Source organism: Xyrauchen texanus, chromosome 2 (genome assembly GCF_025860055.1).
Source record: "Xyrauchen texanus isolate HMW12.3.18 chromosome 2, RBS_HiC_50CHRs, whole genome shotgun sequence".
Classification (NCBI taxonomy): Eukaryota; Metazoa; Chordata; class Actinopteri; order Cypriniformes; family Catostomidae; genus Xyrauchen; species Xyrauchen texanus.
Window position 1 is genome coordinate 35,131,706 of NC_068277.1, and position 20,888 is coordinate 35,152,593.

Sequence of the window (20,888 nt, forward strand, 5' to 3'; positions counted from 1 at the left end):
TAGATGTCCCCCTCTCTTACTTCAAGCAATTTGATAGCATAGTGAAGTCCTTCATTTGGAATGGTAAGCTTCCCAGATTAAATTTCAGTAAGCTGCATAGGCCGATTGACAAATGTGGGTTAGCCCTACCCAAGATTTTGTTTTATTATTATGCATTCGGTCTCAGACATTTGACTCATTGGATGCTTCCACCTGAAAGAGCCCCTCCCTGGTTTTGAATTGAACAGGAAGTTATTGCCCCTATTTTGCCATTGCAAAGCCTTTCTATCAAATTAACAGGAGAAGATAAATTACACCCCGTTATCTCGCATTTGCACTCGGTATGGACTAAAGTGTCCAGATAGTTTAATTCAGATATTTATCTAAACGTTGCATCGAGCTTATGGCTAAACCCCAACTTATGTATTAATAAGTCCCCTTTCTGCTGGTCAAAGTGGATTGTGGGGACTGCTACACTCGGTGACCTGTATGAGAGTAGTGTGTTGAGATCCTTTGAAAATTTGGTTCAACATTTTGGGATACCCAGATCTCAGTTTTTTAGGTATTTACAGCTGCGCCACTTGCTCTGTACTATTTTTGGGAATAGCATACTATTCTATTGGACCCACTCTATATTGTTTAGGCTTGGTCTTAAAGACACACCCACCTGCTTGAGATGCCAATCAGAGGATGGAGACATAACCCATGTCTTTTGGGAGTGTGTTAAGATCCAGGAGTTTTGGTTGAAGGTTCAGAGTTTGGTGTGTGATGTATTGGGCACTCGGGAATAATTTTTCCCCAGATTCTGTATTTTGGGTGATGGGGCGATCATTGATGTTGAAAATAGACACAAAGAGTTGTGTCTTAACCAGTGTTATGATCACCAGACAGATAAGGGTTTGGAAGTCGGCTGGAATGCCCTCATTTCAGGAGTGGTGCTCAGAGATGGGAAGGGTGGCAGCCTTTGAAGAAGGGTAATTTAGAAGAATGGGGAAGTTTAACTTCAAGTTAACAAGTTATTTATGGATAATATTTGTATATTTATTTTTATTTTTGTGTGTGTCTATGTCATGTACGACCACTGGGATATTGTTGGGTGCCAGGGTGGGATTGGGGATTGCGAGGAGTATTAGTGGGGGTTAATGTTGATTCTATATATATGTTTTGTTTTTATATGTTCACATGTGAATCAATAAAAATTGTTAATCTGAATCAATCTAGCAATCAATCAATCAATCAAACACAAGGTACCAAAGATTACAGAGCAGTTACTAAAAGAAAACAAGCAAACAATTGCAACAATTTGATCATTTGAAAAGCATTATTTTAAGCTAAAGTAGGCCATTGAGATATTGTTTATATAAGAGAAATAAAATAACTTTATAACCATGTTAATGCCCTCTATGTAATGACATAATTAATGCAATTGATGGCAGTCTTCATGATATTTTATGGAGAAATGCAGTGGATAATATACTGTATTGCCAATCTTGCTAAATTGTACTGATGGCACTTTTTTATTCTGAGCATGTGTACCTACCTAGAGAGGATTAAGGCTACGTCTACATTAATCCGGATACATTTGAAAAAGGTGTTTTCATTTCAAAACACTCTCCGACCACACTAATGTTTTCAAGTGTTTTCCAAAAGTTGCTCATCCACACTGAAATGTATGAAAAGGCTTAAATCATGTTACTGCATATGCGGAAAATCCCTGCTGCATGTACGGTCTGAAACGCAATTGTCCTCGTGCACTGTCGCCGGACACCAATTCCGAGTAAACTTCCCTTCGCCTTTGAAGGAATGCAATGTGAAGGTTGTACAAAGTGACTTTTATTTTTTAACCAAAGGCCAAAACAGAGAGAAAAAGATGCGTTTTCAAAAGAAAATGTATTAACGTGGACTAGGCCTAAGTTAGACTGTCAATTAAGGCCATTAGGCTCGTTTGAGATGCCAAACGCCTCGCTTTGAAAGTAGATGAGTGTAGATGACTGTGTAAAGGAGTGAAATATGTGTTGATTATTAACAAAAATTCTATACCACCCAAATGAGAAAAAAATATGTCGAGGGATTGTATTCCAAACAGACCATGGGTTTTGAAAATATTGTCTATTTTAAAATTATTGTTCATAGAGCTAAAGTCGGTAAAATTTAAATTGCCTTTATCATATGAATTTAGTATTACTGATTTCTTAATGTTTGTTTTTCCATAAAAATTTACCTAACATACAGTCAATTAATCTACATGTGTGTTTGTCAACATAAAGTCACTGGGCAGTATATAATAAGCGAGAAACGTCTTCTGCTTTAGTGAGCAGAACTCTGCCCTTGATTGACAAATCTCTCAGCAACCACTGATTCAGTACCTTACGTGTCTTTTCAATAATTGGGGCAAAATTGGGGTCAAAATTCTTCATATTTTTTAAGTTAGAGAAAAGAAATGCCTCGTGCTCTACTATTGAACTTCTGAATATTGATGGTATAGAGACGACAGATCCTAAAAAGATATCTGAATTCTATAGCAATGTTTATAAATCTAGATATTCAGAGGAGGCAACATCTTTTTTCTTGGACTCAGTGCAGTGTAAACGTATCTCAGAGGTTGATCAGAAAATGTGTGATTCAATAATTTCTTTAGAGGAAGTCACAAAATGTATCTCCAAACTGAAAAATAACAAGTCGCCTGGAAGTGATGGAATTACATCTGAATTCTATAAACAGTTTTCCAAACAACTAGCACCCTTTCTGTTCTAGTTGTTTTTAGAGTGTCTAAACAATGAGGTTCTTCCTTCAACTATGACACAGGGCATCATAACGTTATTACCAAAACCTAATAAAAATGTGGCTATGTTATAGAACTGGCGACCGATAAGTCTACTTAATACTGATTATAATATTTTTATATCCATATTTGCAAATTGATTAAAACAAGTTTTACATGACATTGATGAAACGCAAAATGGTTTTATGAGAAAGCGACATATTGCCAATAATATCTGTTTGGTGCTAGATGTGTTGGATTATAATGAAATTATAGACAGTGATGCCTACATATTGTTTATAGATTTTTACAAGGCTTTAGATTCGTTGGAGCATGCATTTATGTTTAAGGCAATGGAAATATTTTGTCTAGGTAAATACTTTTACAGTGCTATCAAGACTTTATATAAACATAGAAGTAGCTGTGTCAACGGTACTTCTTCAAGATTTGATTTATATCGAGGAATTAGACAAGGCTGTCCAATCTCCCACTGTCTTTATTTAATTGCTTCCCAACTTGCAATTGGTATATTGGTTGCGAATCAACATATTTTAATCAGTCAATTGGCAGACGACACTACCGTCTTTCTTAAAGATTCATTACGAATTTCGATTGCTGTAGGTTTAATTGTTTGAAAAATTTAATATTTTCCAAAGTATCAGGGCTTTATCTAAATATAAATAAATGTCAGCTGATGGCTGTAAAAAACAACAATGCTGCAATCAATTTATGTCAAATTCCTGTAAACTGTGAAGTGACTTATTTAGGTTTAAAAATTGTTAAAGATGAAAATGCCAGATGTTATTTAAATCTTAATCCAATTATTGAAAAAAATATATATATAATAATAATTCTTGGTTACTGAGAGACCTATCTCTATGAGGATGAATTTTATTATCAAAGGTAGAAGGCACATCTAGGTTGATATATGCAGCTCTGTCTTTACAAATTGATAACATTATGATTAAACAAATTGATAAGACACTATACAATTTTATATGGAGGAACAGAAATAATTATGTGAATAAATCTTTCATGATAAATGCCAATGCTTCAAGAACAATGCTGTTCTTGACTTTAATATACTCAACAACGCTTTTAAAATTAACTGGCTGAAACAATTCCTCAGTACCCCATCTTCTATTTGGAATACCATCCCATGGTATATTTTTTCTCAATTAGGTGGATTAAAGTTTATTTTAATGTGTAATTATAATATTAGTAAAATCCCCATTAAGTTTTCAAATTTTCATAAACAGATGCTACTAGCCTGTCCTTAATTTACAAACACAATTTTTCCCCTCATAGATATATTATATGGAATAACAGAAATGTCTTGTATAAAAATAAATCAATATTTGTTGAAAACTGGGTAAAAAATGATATCTTATTGGTAGGTCAACTTTTGAGTTCTTTTTCTGATGAAATTTAAAATACCGCTCACACAAAAATAATTCTCAATAGTCCTTGATGCAATACCTGCAGGTGCTTTCAAGACGTCAACATTCTAATTTGACTGTAACTTTATCCAAGATAGACCCCCTTAAATATTTCCTGGGAAGGTGTGCTTCTCAACCATTCCTAGGAAAATACACTAATAATAGAGCAATTCAAGCTTTATTTCAAGAGGAGGTTGTTACAGTCCCATATGTTATTTCTTATTGGAATGGATTGGTTGATAGTATCCCTTGGAAAAAGGTATGGATCTTACATTGAAATATCTTTTGACTAACAAAGTCAAGAGAGGTTGTTTTCAAATTGTTACACAAATTTTATCCAGCTAAATGTTTTATTCAAAGAATCAAATATGACATAGACACTTAGTGCTGTTTTTGTAACAACTCATCAGAGACAGTACTTCATTTATTTTGGAGTTGTAATCACACTTAAAAATTTTGGTATGATCTTTGTAATTTTATTAAGACCAGCATACAATCTGACTTTGATTTTACATATCAATATGTGCTATTTGGTTTCGATAACTATGAAAGGAAAGACTGTAATAGGTATTATGTAATAAACCTGTTGTTTTTGTTAGCAAAGTATCATATACATAAGTGCAAGTTTAGTAGTTAAAACCCCTGCATTTCTTGTTTCAGTTCTGCGCAGAACTTGCTCATCTCGAACGAGCATTGCTGAGTTCACAATTCTGAGTGTTTCACTCCCTCTTTTGTGTAGAGAGATAACTAAATCAGTAAACCATTTGCCAATGTGCCAAATTGAAAATGTGCCAAATTTCTTTCTTTCTTTCTATTAAGTGTGTTTTCTTCAGTTAAGCATTGACAGAAATGAAAATTACTTCAATGCTTTATTTAAGAAAATGAATGTGCAAACTTGAACGTATTAATCAACAAGGAATAATGAACAAGCTTGCATATTCAATACTCAGGAACGTAACATCTACAAACTACAAAAACACCTGCATACACATTTATATAGTACTTATTATAATGACTAAAAAGCTAAAAATAATTTATAGGTTAAGTTATTTCAGTTAAAAACTACGTACTAGACTAAAGTGAGTGTAAAATGTAGACATTTACAACACATTCCTATTGACAACCAATGAAGCTGTCGTATAAATTTTACATTAAATTGACCAATGAAAAATCGTTATCTTGGTCTGACATGATTGACAGGAGAATGCACCAATAGAATCTCCCACACTTCTCTATAAACCAATGACAGAAAACTAGCACATTCCGTTCGGTCAGTCAACAGGGAGGGTGGATACGTGTTGTAAAAAATTGTGAAATGTCCTGAGTTCTACACGGTAAGTTTTACTAAGCCCATTCTAATCGACAAGGTATTTATTAATGTTTCACGGCGTTTTCTCGTGAACATCTGCAGATCGCGTCCGAAGAAACGCTCAGCTAAATACCATACAACGTAAGGCAAGACTTTGGGCAGCTGGTTTAAAGCTTACGCGTGCTACGTGTACCATAAACTAAGCCGGTAGATGTCATTTAATTGCTACGTTCCGTCGTATATTCTCGGTATGTGTCAAATATTTGCAGATATTTAATCTTGTGGTTTGTTGTATTGGAAAAGTGATAGGGTGATGGAAGTGTCACTCACAGTGAGAGCCAATCACAGTTCCTCAGTCGTGTTTATGTCCCGTCCTTTCCTGTCAGGCTTGTTTGAGGTGTGTTTGGTATTTGTGTAAGATTATTCGGATAACAGTGTTGTCGGCTGTTTACATAACTGTACAGAAAAAGCAAGCAAATAAATATACAAAATAATACAATTTAAATACAATTATTTAATATCCCGACGAGTTTATGTCTAACGTGTTCAGTCAAATGGCATTTGTTTGGCTCAATTAAGTGAAACTCGTTAGGTCTGGTGGTTTTCGTGGTAAATGGAGGCAAGTCCCGTCACAAATATCCTGTCAGACAAGAAAAAGACAAGCCTTCATTAAACGCTAAATTTTATCTGTGATCCACCCAAGATTTCTGCAGTGGGTTTCAGATGAAGCTGATTAGCCTGAACAGCTCTTGTGTCTGTTCTTCTAGTGTCTCCGATTTTGGTATCTGTTTGTCAGTCTCATACGTCGCTACACAACGTTATTATTGGGATTTATTCTCATCTTGGTTATATTGGTCGTTTATGCTAAAAAAAAAAATGATCTGGTATTCAAAACCTACGGTCTGATTGGTAAGTTAAGAACATGGAGAATTTTGCCATCCCACAGAATGTTTACTAACTGTTAAAATACTTTATTATTGTGCATTGGGTTTCAACTCTCTGAATTGCCCACTAGCACATACAGTGTGATTTATCTTTGCTAGTGGGGATTGGATTGCCACCAGCTGCCGTACAGCATCAGGTTGCCCATTGTGTTCTTCAAATGTCCAGGCTCTCATCAGCACTTTCTTTCTCTCTCTCCATCTCGCCCTTTTCTCTCACAGTAAATTTTTCGGATGCCACCAAAAGTGGACAAACATACACCCATTGAGAGCTCAATGAGTAATGAACCCATTCTGGAGCATGTCGACAAACGCTGGTCGAAAGGTATGTATTATCATGGAACAAAGTTAAAACAATTACATTTAGGGCGTTTTCACACGTTTTCATTTTTTTCAGAACCTGGTTCATTTTCACCCAGAGTTTGATTAGTTTAGACGTGTATGAACAGGACAATCGCACTCTGATCCGCACCAAAACAATATCTCAGACCATTTGGAAATTAACCCTGGAATGTTTAGCTTGTGGCGAGAATGCAATACAAAACTATTTCCCTATAGAAATCATGAACATACCTGATGGATCTTGGAAAAAAAAAAAAAAAAAACTGACCTCTGCTGTTTGTGTTTGTGAGCCAGATCTGTGACCATGAGAACAGGCACTTTTCAATGCAGAAATGATGCAAAAGCAACTAATGACTGATTAAAAAAAGCAATGACGCAAATTTTACATTGCATACCATTTGTGTGTTGGATAAGTGTCTTTGCCGGGTAACCTCTGACTGGAAGGCACATTCTGTGCCATGCATTCTGTTACAATCGACAACATTTACTGGTCCCATATGAATGGATGCGCTAAATCCCGTAACAGCACACAAACATTCTGACCAATACGTGGCCAGTTTGCTTACATGTGACTTATTGACACCGTTTTGGACAGTTTTGAAGTGTTGCCTTGTGAAAACGAACTGAACCAAGACGAAATGCAACATTGTGACAATTTTAGCCCCTGTTTCAGAACAAATCAAACAAGCTACATGTCTAAAAATGCCCTTAATCTACCTTTTTATTTTTTTCTCTGCTATTCACCCCCCCACCTGAAGTTTGAATGTCTCTGCACAAGGTTAGCGAAATGGGCTGGTTCACAACATTTGTCTCTACTGAGGAATCAAGTGGGAGGCTCAGAGTTTAAAGGTGATTTCGAACTGCCAGTCTGAAGTCATTCGTGTAGTGCAGGAGCATGCTAGTATTTAAGATGAAAGCCTTTGACCCCTTTTCCTAGAATAATGTATCCTGACTAATATTGTGTATGATAACAATACTAAATTGCAAAGCAGATGAGTTGCTCTTGACTGATCCCAGCAAATGAAGTAACAGCTTGTTTGTTGTAAATTGTAAAGGTGCTGTCAGAATGTTGGTGTGGTGTGGAGTCGCAGCTGTTGTAAAGGTGTTACATTCAGCAGTTTTTAAAGAGATTCTGAATAATAAACCAGACCAACTGTGCTCCATCTGTGATTTATGGTAGATAGATGGAATGTATTGAATGTTTTTGAGGTTTCTGTTGAGGATCATATGAAAGCTGGATGTACACTTGTGTCTGACTGTTCTGATTAATTAAATTTTAATGGTGAATGGATTAAGCATATTAGAATTATTGCAGCTTCCTGTATTCAAAAGTAACTGGCTTTAGTATTTAAGGGGTTGCACTTTGTAGAAGATGACCGTATTGATAACAGGCAGTATTTTAGGTTTGTGACTTTTATATTTATAGATAGATAGATAGATAGATAGATAGATAGATAGATAGATAGATAGAGATTGTGTGTTATATATTTTAGGGGTGTGCGACATTGACACAATTATATCAATATTTTCTGGCATTTTGCCGATAACGATAAACGGACGATATTTTGCATCCTTCCAAAAAAACAAATACTAGTTCCCTCTTACAAAATAATAATAGCATAACATGATAATATTTATTGTTGATATTATTAATCGAAACAATATATTGAAGGAAAAGAGGTCTTTTATTATTTACAACTGAAGCATTCAAGAACAATACAAAACAATGCTCTGCTGTAAGGTGAACTGTGCAGCATAAATAAGTCACCAAATGCAAACTTCTTTCAAACACAGCACCAGAAAATGTTTTTATTTTTTTGCTTTTGTCAACAAATTACACCCTTCTGTAAAACTTTGCATAAAGTCAAAGGCAAAAAAAGCCCAGGCAGTGTGTATCTTTGGTCTAAAGTCTTCAAGTTGTTTAAAACCATCTCTCTCGACCACTTAAATTGGCATCATGTTTGTTATATCGTGCCATCTGTCGCAAGGAACTTTTTTGCTAAATGATTCGGCCTAAGTTTGTTGAGTGTGTTATTTTGCGTTTACCCTGTCAGCTGCAGGAGTATTCCTCCTATTCAGTGCTATGGGTAGTTCAAAGATGGTGAAACGGGTTGATCGTCCAGCTGCTTTTGACTGCAACCAATTTTCGGGACAGTTTGCAGATTGACGTCTTTTGACTAGCATCTGACCTTTCAAAACCAAACCACCTCCATGCTATTGATGACAACCCATGTCTAGCAGTTAAATCTAGCGTGGGTTGTTGGTGTTTGACGATCTTCTCTCGCCGTTTCTTCGCTCATTTTTAACTTATGTCATACACATCTAATGTGCAACATCACTATCTGAATGCGCATGTGCAGTAGTATATACTAATTTGCTACAGCACGCAGTAAATTCATGGACACTTTAAGGCTTTTTGAAAATGAGTGATATACTCTATAATGTGATTTTCGCATATCATTAAAACAATTGCGATATTATCGTAGACCATAAATATATTGCACACCCCTTATTTCTGTTGATCGATCGCTGTATTTTATTATTGTTGGATTTTTACAGAAAGCTGTCTGCTGTTCTGTGGTGTCCAGCTGCAGAATCAATTTCTATTAAGCCTTGTTCACACCGTAAGCAACATTGTTGCTTGGTGTCTTTAGACTCTATGATCCGTGTCGCTTGAGGGCATTTCTACTGCTGTCGCTTTATTGTTGGACTGCAGGTCTGGCCAAAGTAGCTTTAGAAATTCTGATTGCAACAAGGTTGCTCGCTGTCGCCACTTCTGTTTGCATTAGCGATTGAGCCTTTAGCTGAGGCCATTAGAGTCCATTCTGGTATTAAAGAGTATAAAACCAGAAATACTGATAATAAATTAGCGTTATATGCAGATGATATAATTATTTATATCTGAGCCCAATAGTAGCATTCCAAATATCCTTAATTTGATTAATTTATATGGTACATTTGCAGGATATAAAATTAATTGGGACAAAAGTGTGTTGATGCCAGTCACTATCAGGGATTCTTCTTGGCTTCATCATTTGCCCTTTAAGGTTGCTTCAGAACAATTCACATATCTAGGAATAGAGGTGACACAAAAGTTTTCCAATTTAGTTAAGGCTAATTTTCAACCCCTGTTGTTTAAACTTAAATCCATGATCAAGTTCTGGAGAATACTTCCTATTTCTCTTCTGGGCAGGGTAAATGCAATTAAGATGATATTTCTACCACAATTTTTGTACATGGTGCAGAACATTCCCGTATTTCTGCCCAAATCTTTTTTCAAAAAATTGGACTGTTCTGGTTCCTTTTGTCTGGGACTATAAAGCCCATAGGATTTCTAAGCAGCACCTATGTAAACCCAAATTACAGGATGGTCTCGCCCTACCTAATTTTCTTTATTACTACTGGGCGGCAAATCTGAGGGTTCTGACCTCATGGATAGATTCTACGATGATAGAGGAGAGCTGGCTAATGCTGGAACAGGAGGAATGCCTCCCTCATTCCATTAACGCAATACTTCTATCACCCACAGGTATAGCTAGTTCACTTTATAAAAACAACCCGGTTATTCATAATTCTATTCATATTTGGAAACCGTTAAAGACGCATTTTAAATTCATCCAGATGTCGTTTTTGCTCTATCTCAGCTAACCCTTCCTTTTGCCCTTCGATGTTAGACAGTGCATTTGAGATTTGGGGAAATTTAGGGTTACGAAATATAGGGGGTTTATATATGAATGGAAAATTTGCTTCCTTTCAACAGCTTTCTATTATAATAGAAATATAATATTCCCTCAAATAATTTCTTTAGGTATCTTCAAATTAGAGACTTTGTGAAGTCTTACATCCCTAACTATGTCACTACCACACCTATGTATCTGGATGCATTCTTGGAAAGACGTCATAGAGATGGTAATACCATCTCGTTTCTGTACAAGGCTTTAGAACAGGTGAAAAGTCCTTCGATGGAGAAAATTAAATCTGCCTGGGAAGAGGAACTGACTGTAGAAATTCCTAGTGAAATGTGGGAACGCAGTCTTGAACTTGTCCACAGATGTTCCATTAATGCAAGGCATTGTCTTATTCATTTTAAAGTGCTTCATAGGCTTCATTATTCCAAGTGTAAACTGAACAAAATATTCCCAGAAGTGTCTCCATTATGTGACAGATGTCAAATTTTAGATGCCAGCCTGTCTCATTGCTATGTAATGTGTCCAAAATTACAAAGTTTCTGGAATAAGATTTTCCAGGTTTTTTCAGATACATTGGACATACGATTTGAACCAGATCCTATATTAATTATATTTGGAGTCTCTGAAGAATTTTTGAGACTTCCACTGGTACAACAACATTTTGTTTCATATGGTTTAATTTCTGCTAAAAAAAACTTATTCTTTCGTTTTGGAAGAAAAAGGAAGTTCCAACGATTAAACTGTGGCTGACAGAGTTGACTGGAACACTACATTTAGAAAGAATTAGGTGTGCTCTAAAAACAAGATTTTGTTATTTGAAAAAATTTGGTCACCTTTTATTTATTTTCTGCAAGCTAGTGATTTAATGTTTACTATGCTTTCATGACATGCTTTTACCACTGGATAGCACCTTTGGGTTGAGTTTTTGGGCAGGGTTGGATTTTTTTATTTATTCTTGTTCATGCATATTTGTTAGGATATAATTTTTATGTTTGTATATAAAAGGTGTAGTTACAAATGATCATCTGCTGAAATACCAAATAAAAACATTTAAACATAGAAATTCTGATTGCAGATGATACTGCTGGTACAACTAGGAAGTCCTGATTTGACAAAGAATTAGTTCTTTTGCTTCTAAAATGTTCTTTTTTTTCAGGGGAAAGTGCTTTTATATAACCTGCAGCTGTGCTCAATGCATCATGTCATGAACAAGATGAATGCTCTATTCTAGGAAAAAATTTGTTTGATTCATACATTGATAATTTTTTTTATCAGGCTATATCCGTGTATGTGGTTACAGACAAATGAAATGGAATAGTTAAATTGCTCAATGAAACATTTAACTTCTCCGACTTGCTTGCACTCGACTCCTGTATCTCGTACATTTACTGCCTGTAGAGTGATTTATGTGAGCTTCACTCTCATTGGTAGTTGCTCACGAATGACACATCATTTGCATAAAGTTACAACTTTTCTCAACTTTGTCTTGTCGCTCACCACTGTGACCTCTGTCGCCAACGGTCACTGGTGCTCATGCCGCTGGAATTCGCTCTGACATTCGATTTCAATGAGAGCAAACTCATGCAAAAATATAAACAAACAAATATTAACTTTGATGGTGAACGCAAAGCACTCTGGTTTCACATTACACGATCATGTAATGTCAAATGTTCCTGGTCAAAGCGGGTTCATTCACACTGTGTTAATGACGTGCTGTGCCACAGGAGACGCCCGCTTACTCTATTTCTGTGGACTGATAGAATTATGAAATTCTCAAAGGTTTTGCATCATATAAAATAAGGCTTTGTCGGTTAAATCAAAGCACATTAAAATAATGTATGAAAGTAAAATATTTGTCCTAATTTATTCACTATCACATAATATAAAATTTAAATAAAACTATATTTTTGATATTACATATTTTTTATATATAAAAGTAATATGTATTTGAGTTCCAAAGCAGTGTAAATGTCAAATTGGCATTGACCATTAAGAGTGACCTACTTTAAGTATTTACAAATATTTTGATATAACATGAAAAAATGTTTTAAAGTTATTAAAGCCTTAAAGGGAAATCCTATCCCTGTTTTATAGATTGAGTTTAATATGTGAATGACTTAAGGTGTATGAAGCACATGTGCACCTTTTTAGATGTATGACAATTCAGCCCTCTACATTGCAAGTAAATCACTCGCATATGCGAGTACATTTTGCACTATGCGACCAAAAAATGTCTTTTATTAGCCACTGGCAAGTAAATATTAACATTTCACTCGCCACTGATGGAGTTGTGTAGTGTCGAAGCACGAGGCCCTTTTACTGAAAAAGCAGTTGATTAAGAAGCTGGATTCAGCCTCGTCTTTCCCTGAATGCGGTCTCCATGTGCATGCAGGAAAAAGCACTTGTGTCTCATTCAGTTGAACTCCAAGCATCTCAGGCAACTGCACGTGGACGTCACAAGAGCAACTCTCTTGAGAGCGTGTGAAGATTACCCACTTCTCAAGTGCTCTGATGTGCATGCCATCTACAGAGGCTTGCACCAAACTCCTGCAAAAATATAAACAAGGTATAAAAGGAGTCATTTTGTGAACTCCAAGCACTCCAGTTTCAATTAATGGTCCTTTAATGGCAAATGTCCATGGTCATTGTCTCACTGCGGGTTATTAACACTGCGTGAATAAACCCACAGAGGAGATGATAAAGGGCAAGAAACAGCATCTCAAATTCATGAGAAATAAGGGCTTGTGAGTTAATAAGAGAGCCTTTAAATAATGTGTGAAAGTGAAGAATTTAAGGCAGAAATATTTTACTATTGCATAATATAGTAATGTAATAGATATACAGGTTTGCTGGGTTATAAAAGAAAATAAAACATTGAAAAAGTCCAATGGATCAAAAGTAAATCGGACAAATAAGAGATATATTTGAGTTATTCAGACATCATTAAGTCTGAATAACTCAGATCATTAAAATATTTTTTTGAATTTTATTCTTTTTATTTTGTACTGTAAATTTGTATAAGTGACTTGGTGTGCTTCATGCACACAACATAGTGAGTTTGTATGGTAATCGTCATATTCGTGAAACACCTAAAACAGAAAATTAATCATCATAGCCCTAAAATGGTCAATTAATCATCATAATTACTATTATTTGTTTGACAATTAATTGTCAGCCAGATTTCACTATCGTGACCCCTAATTTTCATTATTGGGTTCCTACTTTGTGGATTTTGTTAATGAGTAGGAATTTTCTAACAGTGACAACAGCTTTGTATCATTATTAAAAATGTGATTTCATGATATAAATTGATGTGAAATTTGTAAATTTTTAAATGGCTAAAATGTGATTTTTAAAATCACAATACAATCGTAAAAAAAAAAAAAATATTACGATATACTAGAATGCATATTTTATATATATAATTATATATGAACTAGCCAATGATGAAAGACAATTAATCGCAATTATTTGTTTGACAAATAATCCTCAGCCAATTTTCATAAGTGACTGTATTGTAGAGCATGATTAAGACTGGTTATTATAAAATTGACTCCATGTTACAACAGTAACTAAAAAATGGTGCACAAGATATTTTTAGACAAAAGATGCTGTGCTAGAATACATTTGAACTAAATGGCTGTTCTGTGTGAAATTAAATGGCTCTCTGCTGTTGGTAGATTTGATAGAATGGTAGATTGATGCAATCTGTATATTAAGATTATAGAGTTGTTGGTATGTTACTAATTTTCCTATGTTTTGTGTGTGTGTGTGCAGCGATCTGACTGTGAAGAGCAGATTGGTCCGGGGGAGCAGAGAGCCAGTCCAGCTCGACCTCAGTTTGGCAAGAAGCAGCTTCCCTCCATCCCAAAGAATGCAGTCCCCATCACTAAAGCTGCCTCAACAGCCTCTACACAGTCAGCTAATGGCACCCATGCCTCATATGGGCCTTTCTATCTGGAGTACTCACTACTAGCTGAGTTGTGAGTGATGCTCTTTTCCTCCTCTTATTGATGCTTCATGTGAGTCATTGTTTAGGATTTCAGGTTTCCCAGTCTTGTTGTGCTATTCATTAGAGATGGGTGGTGGGTCTTTATTTGTTAGTGGTAGTGTTGTCTAAGATTACATAAAAAAAAAAAAACTGAAACTGAGGTCATCTGTATGCTTATGTACTCCTAAATATTGTCAGTTCCCTTTTAGCAGATATGCAAATCTGATAAGTATGGTCTTTCTGGGAAAACTGACCAAAAATATTGGTGACTCATGCTGCACTACACATATTTGTCCAGTAAAATGGTCTTTAAGACAAGAATGTTCCTCCCCCTACAACTGACCAGCAATTATCAAATGATGGTTCATGGATGTGATGTGACTGAAGACTGCTTGATTATCTTCTGCCTAAATTTCCTTTTTCAATAAGGCATCAATGCAGGACTGTAAACTTTGCTTAAGTCATTTCATAGTATCTTTAAAAAAAAAAAAAAATGCTTTGGATGAGATTTTATTTCCATTTGTTGACATCTAAAAATATGGACCACTTTTATTAATCCTGAGCGACCATGAGTTTTTAATTTGAAGCAACAAGTTTGGTAGCAACACATGTATGTATTATGATTTCCATTTTATATTTGGAGTGTATAGATGAAAATGACATTCATGACCTTGTCTCTTTTGCAGCACGTTGGTAATCAAGCAGAAGCTCCCCGGCATCTATGTCCAGCCTTCATACAAATCAGCATTAAGTAAGAACCTAGCATTTCTGTTTTCTGTTCCACTCTATTCTGTTTATGTCCCAGATGACCTCCGAGAATATTATATTGCAGTGTCATTCAAGTTCCTACTTTTGGAATAGGGGCAAAAGAACACCTCTTTGTGATTTTACTTCTAACTTAATGTCCAGAATTGCACAATTCCATAGATATGCGAGTGCATTATGCGACATGAACAGGTACTCCTTGAACACTTCATCGAACTTTTCAAGCAAATAAAACCAATCAGTGAGTCACAGTTCCCACATTATGTGGTGACAACTTGCTTGGCAAATGTTCTCTTTTGTTGCTAATTTTTTACCTGTAAAACAAATGGGTGGATTGCCATTTTATTTATACATCTTACGAGCAACATAAGACAATATGGGCTGAAGTGGGAGATGTTGAGTAGAAATCTCCAACGTCTGTCTCTGAATGGAATGCAGCATTATTCGTCGTAAGTGTGTACTTTTATACATTTTTGTATTTCTGGAGCAGTGTCTCAGATAACAGATAATAAATAAATGGCATGCCATTTAATATGTTCAATAACAGACTCCAGATTTGGAAATTACCAGAAGAATCTGTTGCTGATTTGCTATGTTTATCCTCCAATGTCTTGTCTTTGTTCCAGTGTGGTTCGGAGTAATTTTCATTCGACACGGCTTGTACCAGGATGGTGTGTTTAAGTTTACCGTGTACATTCCTGATAACTACCCAGACGGAGACTGCCCTGTAAGTGTCGCAACCGCTTTCCAAAGATTTTTTGCTTTAGCGTGACCAAAGTTCTAGCGTTAGCATTAGCGTGCATTCATTCCATACTCTGTGGGTTTATAGTTTGGTTGAGTATATGTGAAACCATTTCTGATTAAATTCTAGACTTAGGGAAAACTCTCACATGTATTTTGTTAGCTGTAAAAGTCAAACCTTGGTGTAGTGTCTTTATCAGTTTCTTTTTTTTTTTTTTATGCTAAATGGGATGTTGAAATACGTTAGTCTTATGACTAATTGTATGATAACGTATCATTAGAAGAGGGTGTGGTGTCTAGAAAGACAACATTACTGGCCCATACACACTGCTATAATTATTAAGCCAGCAGAGGTGTTCCTTTTAAGCCATACAATGTCTTGCAGAACATGCTGCTTTTTAACGTAGAACATTTCTATCATATGAAAATTTCTCCTTAAAGAACCCATTAAGGATACAAGTGGTTCTTCTGTTCTTTCAGCTCTCTGTTATATGTAAATACTTGTTTAATAAAACATTAAACAGGACTTTTTTTTTTTTTTTTTTTTTAAAAGGAGTTCATCCAAAAATTAAGACCCATCATTTACTCACCCTCATGCCATCCCAGATGTGTATGCGTTTCTTTCTTCTGCAGAACACAAAGATTTTAAGAATATCTCTGCTCTGTAGGTCCATACAATGCAAGTTTAATGGTGACCAGAACTTTTGAAGCTCCAAAAAGCACATAAAGGCAGCATAAATATAATCCATACAAGTCCATTTGTTTAATACACGTCTTCTAAAATGATAGTTGTTTTTATGTGAGAACAGACCAAAAAAACATTTTGGTCTGAAATGATCAAATCGTTTTTGGGTGAGAACAGACCAAAATGTTTTTTTGGTCTGTTCTCACATAAAAACAACTATCATTTTAGAAGACATGTATTAAACCAATGGACTCATATGGATTATATTTATGCTGCCTTTATGTGCTTTTTGGAGCTTCAAAAGTTCTGGTCACCATTAAACTTGCATTGTATGGACCTACAGAGCAGAGATATTCTTAAAATCTTTGTGTTCTGCAGAAGAAAAGAACTTGTACACATCTGGGATGATGAGTTTTGGTAAATGAGAATTTTCAGTTTTGGGTAAACTGTTAAGTCGTTACACTTTATGAATCTGTGCTTTTATGTTAGAAGTGCAGAATGTCATGTAGAACTGACTGTGCATATTTGTTATTATAGTACAGGTTACTCAGAAATTGTCTTTTTTTTGTTGTTGCATTAATGCTTGTTTCAGAGGGTGGTTTTCGACACGCCAGTTTTCCACCCATTAGTTGACCCGGTCTCTGGTGAGCTTGATGTGAGGAGAGCTTTCACCAAATGGAGGTTTGTGAAAAGATAACCTAAACTCTTATTGTGCTGCATGGAACTTTCTTGTAGCTATGATTGCTGGTTATGTTGAAGGCTGGATTATCTTTTTAATAATTTATTTTTTTTTGTTATTGATTTGTTTTCTTCCTCGTACCCACCAGTTGTTTCCTTTTTATCATAAAGTCTGATCGACATGTTTTGCAAATGTGATTATTGAAACTACACTTTTCCTTGCACTACAGACGAGCTCACAACCATATCTGGCAGGTTCTAATGTACGCACGCACAGTCTTCTACAAGATCAATACCATGGATCCACTCAACCCAGAAGCCGCTGTACTGTGAGTAATAGATTATATACGTTTGCACTAACAACAGTTCTAAATGTATGAGTCGCTAACTGCTGAAGCGTGTATGCCACAGAAGTTGCTTCAGCTTTATCCATGTAGGGGTGCAATAAGACAACCAAAGAATCTCTTTTCTGTATGCCCAGACAATGTATTTGTTTGTCTAACAAGTCTTCTGTAAGCTTATTTTAAATTTCTGTGTATTTGACTTAGTCATATGGTGTTCACAAGCTTTGTCCAACCTCCCGCAGCAAGATGAATGCTTGTTGGTGTTTTTTTTTTAAATATATATTCATTTCCTCTTAGCTGTGCCTCCCTGTTTGTTTTTGTTTTTGTTTTAAAGTATCTACACTTGACTGCTTTTGTTTACAAATGCCTATACTTTCTGTGCAGGTATGACAAAGACATCCAGCTTTTCAAAAGCAAGGTTGTAGACAGTGTAAAGTTATGCAATAGCCACCTGTTTGACCAGCCCAAGATAGATGATCCTTATGCAATAAGGTAAGTGCAACACTCAAACGTAATACACAATGTTTTTTTGAATGAAACCTTAAAAGTTCAGTGTCGAGTCTCCAGACTTTGGCTCATTTTTCTGCATCTTAGGTTTTTGTTGTCTTTCTCTAGCTTCTCTCCATGGAATCCAGTGGTGCATGAGGAGGCAAAAGAGAAGATGTTTGCACATAAAGTGAGTGTGTGACGCTCTCCTGGCTGCTCCCCAAAACAAAGTAAAAACTGTCTTCATGCTTACTGACACACGCCTCATTGTAAAGCATGAGCTTATTTTCTATAGGTTTGCGTGTGTGCGAATATGGTTGTAGAGCCCATTTCCTATCGTCTTTCTCCATGTTCGAAGTGTATTGTATGTGAATTATACCCTTGGTGCTTAACAGCCTTCTCTTTTTGTAGAGACGACCTGAGGATTACAAAGGATTGCCGGTGTCTGGGCTGTCTTGGGTGAAGCCTGGTACCACACAGCCTTTTAGCAAAGAGGACAACCCCCTTCAGACGTGAACCTTCAGTACCACTGTCTGTCCACCAGGAGGGGTGCTAAGCTACTGTTGCTGTGTTGAACCACATAAATTGAATTCTGATGCAGTTCTATGAACTGCATTTGCAACACTCACTCAGCTTTAAAATAAACCGCTGAAATGGCTTTATCTATTAATTTTCCCAGTATAGATCTAATGACTTATTCTTTTCGAGGCAGAGGCTTGAAGGGAGTCAGGCAGAGCTTGTTGTATTCAATAATGTAACTTGCACATGTTAAAGGTTTCTAGCACGACAAAACACCTCACTTGTTTGTGTTGGCTATAAATATGCCCTTGTTTTGTTGCCAATAATCTCCCATTGTATTCCCTTTACACCAGTTTTCTTTTCCCTCCAAACTTTAATGCTTTTAATTTCAGATAAGACTGAACACGGTGTGTGTTTATTTTCCTTTTTAATTTTAAATCTTGTGTTCTAAAATCCTGTGTATGTAATGGTTTTGATGTAAAATGCTGCACAAGATAAATGCTATTCAATAAGACCAGGTTAATCCTTAATGTAATTCACTTTGAATGTGTCCTAATGGCTCAAACTAAAAAAAGGTTTGTGTAAATAGTGGAGCAGTTCAATTAAATGAATGGTCTCTTTAGTGGAGTCCACAACTCCAATTATTTATATAGAAATGTACATTGCTATAAATTCAGTTAAATTTTTTTTTTTGCTGTTTTATGATGCCCATTTCTTTTTAATGACTATTTTGGGTGGTTTCAGTGAGAATGTTAATGTAAGCTCAGCTGTGTAAGCAATGGAAGGTTTATTTTATTTTGTGATCTGTTGAAGGCAAATAAATGCATAAGACAATCACTGTAGCTTTTTTTTTATGTACATAATGATTTGGTAAATTGTACATTAGTGATTTGTTTTCCCCAAAAAGGAAAATCCATTTACTCACCCTCATGCTGTCCAAAACCTAAATGACTGACTTTTTGTGGAATACATAGTTGTTCGGCCCGTTTGCCACGTCTACCATTTTATTTTCATTGTATGGAAAATTTATAAAAATGGTGACAGGCTAACGAGACTGTATTCACATCAACACACACACTTTGATTTTTGTTATTTTAGATGTGCTTTTATATTTTGTTTTAGATGTGCTGCTGTCTCTTCAGTGGGTTGTACAGTTGTTTAAAGTGTTTTTGGATTGATAGTTTTCCAGTGTGTCATCAGTGGGACAAAGTAATTTCAAAGTCCAGACAACATGAGTTGTGGAAAATTAGATGTGATCTTGACTTTGAGCTCTTTGATCTATTAAAACAGCGAATTTCATGGAAGAGACGTTAATTCTATTCCTCACTGCCTTGTTTTCATTCCTGTCAAATATCATTTTTGGGTGAACTGACCTTTAGAAAAACAAAAATGTGCACATTTTACAAGTTTTGCATGTTATTTTATTGCAACTTCGAAGGTAGCATAAATATGTATTCCTCGTGTCAAAATACAAGTATTAACCGTAAAGCTTTAAAGGAATTTTCAGAGTTCAATACAAGTTCAGCTCAATCAACAGCATTTGTAGCATAATATTGATAACCACAAAAAAAAAAATATATAAAAATATATTTCTTGTCCCTTTTTTGTTTAAAAGAGGTAACGGTGAGGCTCTTGCAATGGAAGTTGAATGGGGACAGTTTTTGGAGGGTTTAAATAGGAAAATGTGAAGCTTATAATTTTATAAAAACAGAATTGTTCTGTTAAAGTCGTGTATTTTGAGAGCTGTTAAGTCGTTAAAAAAAGTGATTTTTATCTCCAAAATCATGGTAACATACTGTTTGTCTTGTTGCTATACTTTGAAAAATGTATTATTTTAACGTTTATGATTTTTGGTAAACAACTTTATTCCACAAATGCTGTCGATTGTATTGAACCCAGAATATACCTTTAAGACAGCAAAACAAAACATTTTATGTCTTTGGGGGTAGCTATTGATTGTACACACCTTTTCAATTGGCAAAACTCCAGTTTCTGCTTGATTTGACGTTTACAAGCAGCAGTTCCCAAAAGATCCGCCAGAGGTGATCAAATATCAGAGGCGCCGACAGCAAATTTTCTCCACTCCTCTCCTCCCTCTTCTTCCTTCACCAGAGGCTGATTTACTATCAATGCAAAACACTCGCTGAGCTTCCGGTTCGGCCATCTTGTTTGTGAACATTCTAACTTTATATTTTGGGTAAATACGTTTATTCCAAGGT

General features: G+C 35.6%; 1 protein-coding gene across 2 annotated transcripts; it reads left to right on the forward strand.

Moving 5' to 3' along the window:
* Window positions 1–5,421: 5,421 nt before the first annotated feature.
* LOC127618561 (AKT-interacting protein-like) lies at window positions 5,422–19,968 on the forward strand. Of its 2 annotated transcripts, none has more exons than XM_052091092.1 (10): window positions 5,422–5,513; window positions 6,652–6,754; window positions 14,238–14,443; window positions 15,138–15,202; window positions 15,843–15,943; window positions 17,235–17,323; window positions 17,551–17,649; window positions 18,049–18,156; window positions 18,280–18,380; window positions 18,562–19,968. In XM_052091092.1, exons 2-9 carry the CDS (start codon window positions 6,713–6,715, stop codon window positions 18,350–18,352), a joined length of 783 nt encoding a protein of 260 aa, XP_051947052.1. In that variant the 5' UTR covers window positions 5,422–5,513; window positions 6,652–6,712; the 3' UTR covers window positions 18,353–18,380; window positions 18,562–19,968. The 2 variants fall into 2 exon arrangements, with proteins under 2 accessions (XP_051947052.1, XP_051947045.1); XM_052091085.1 differs by having other exon boundaries at window positions 18,280–18,340; window positions 18,562–19,962.
* Window positions 19,969–20,888: the final 920 nt, after the last annotated feature.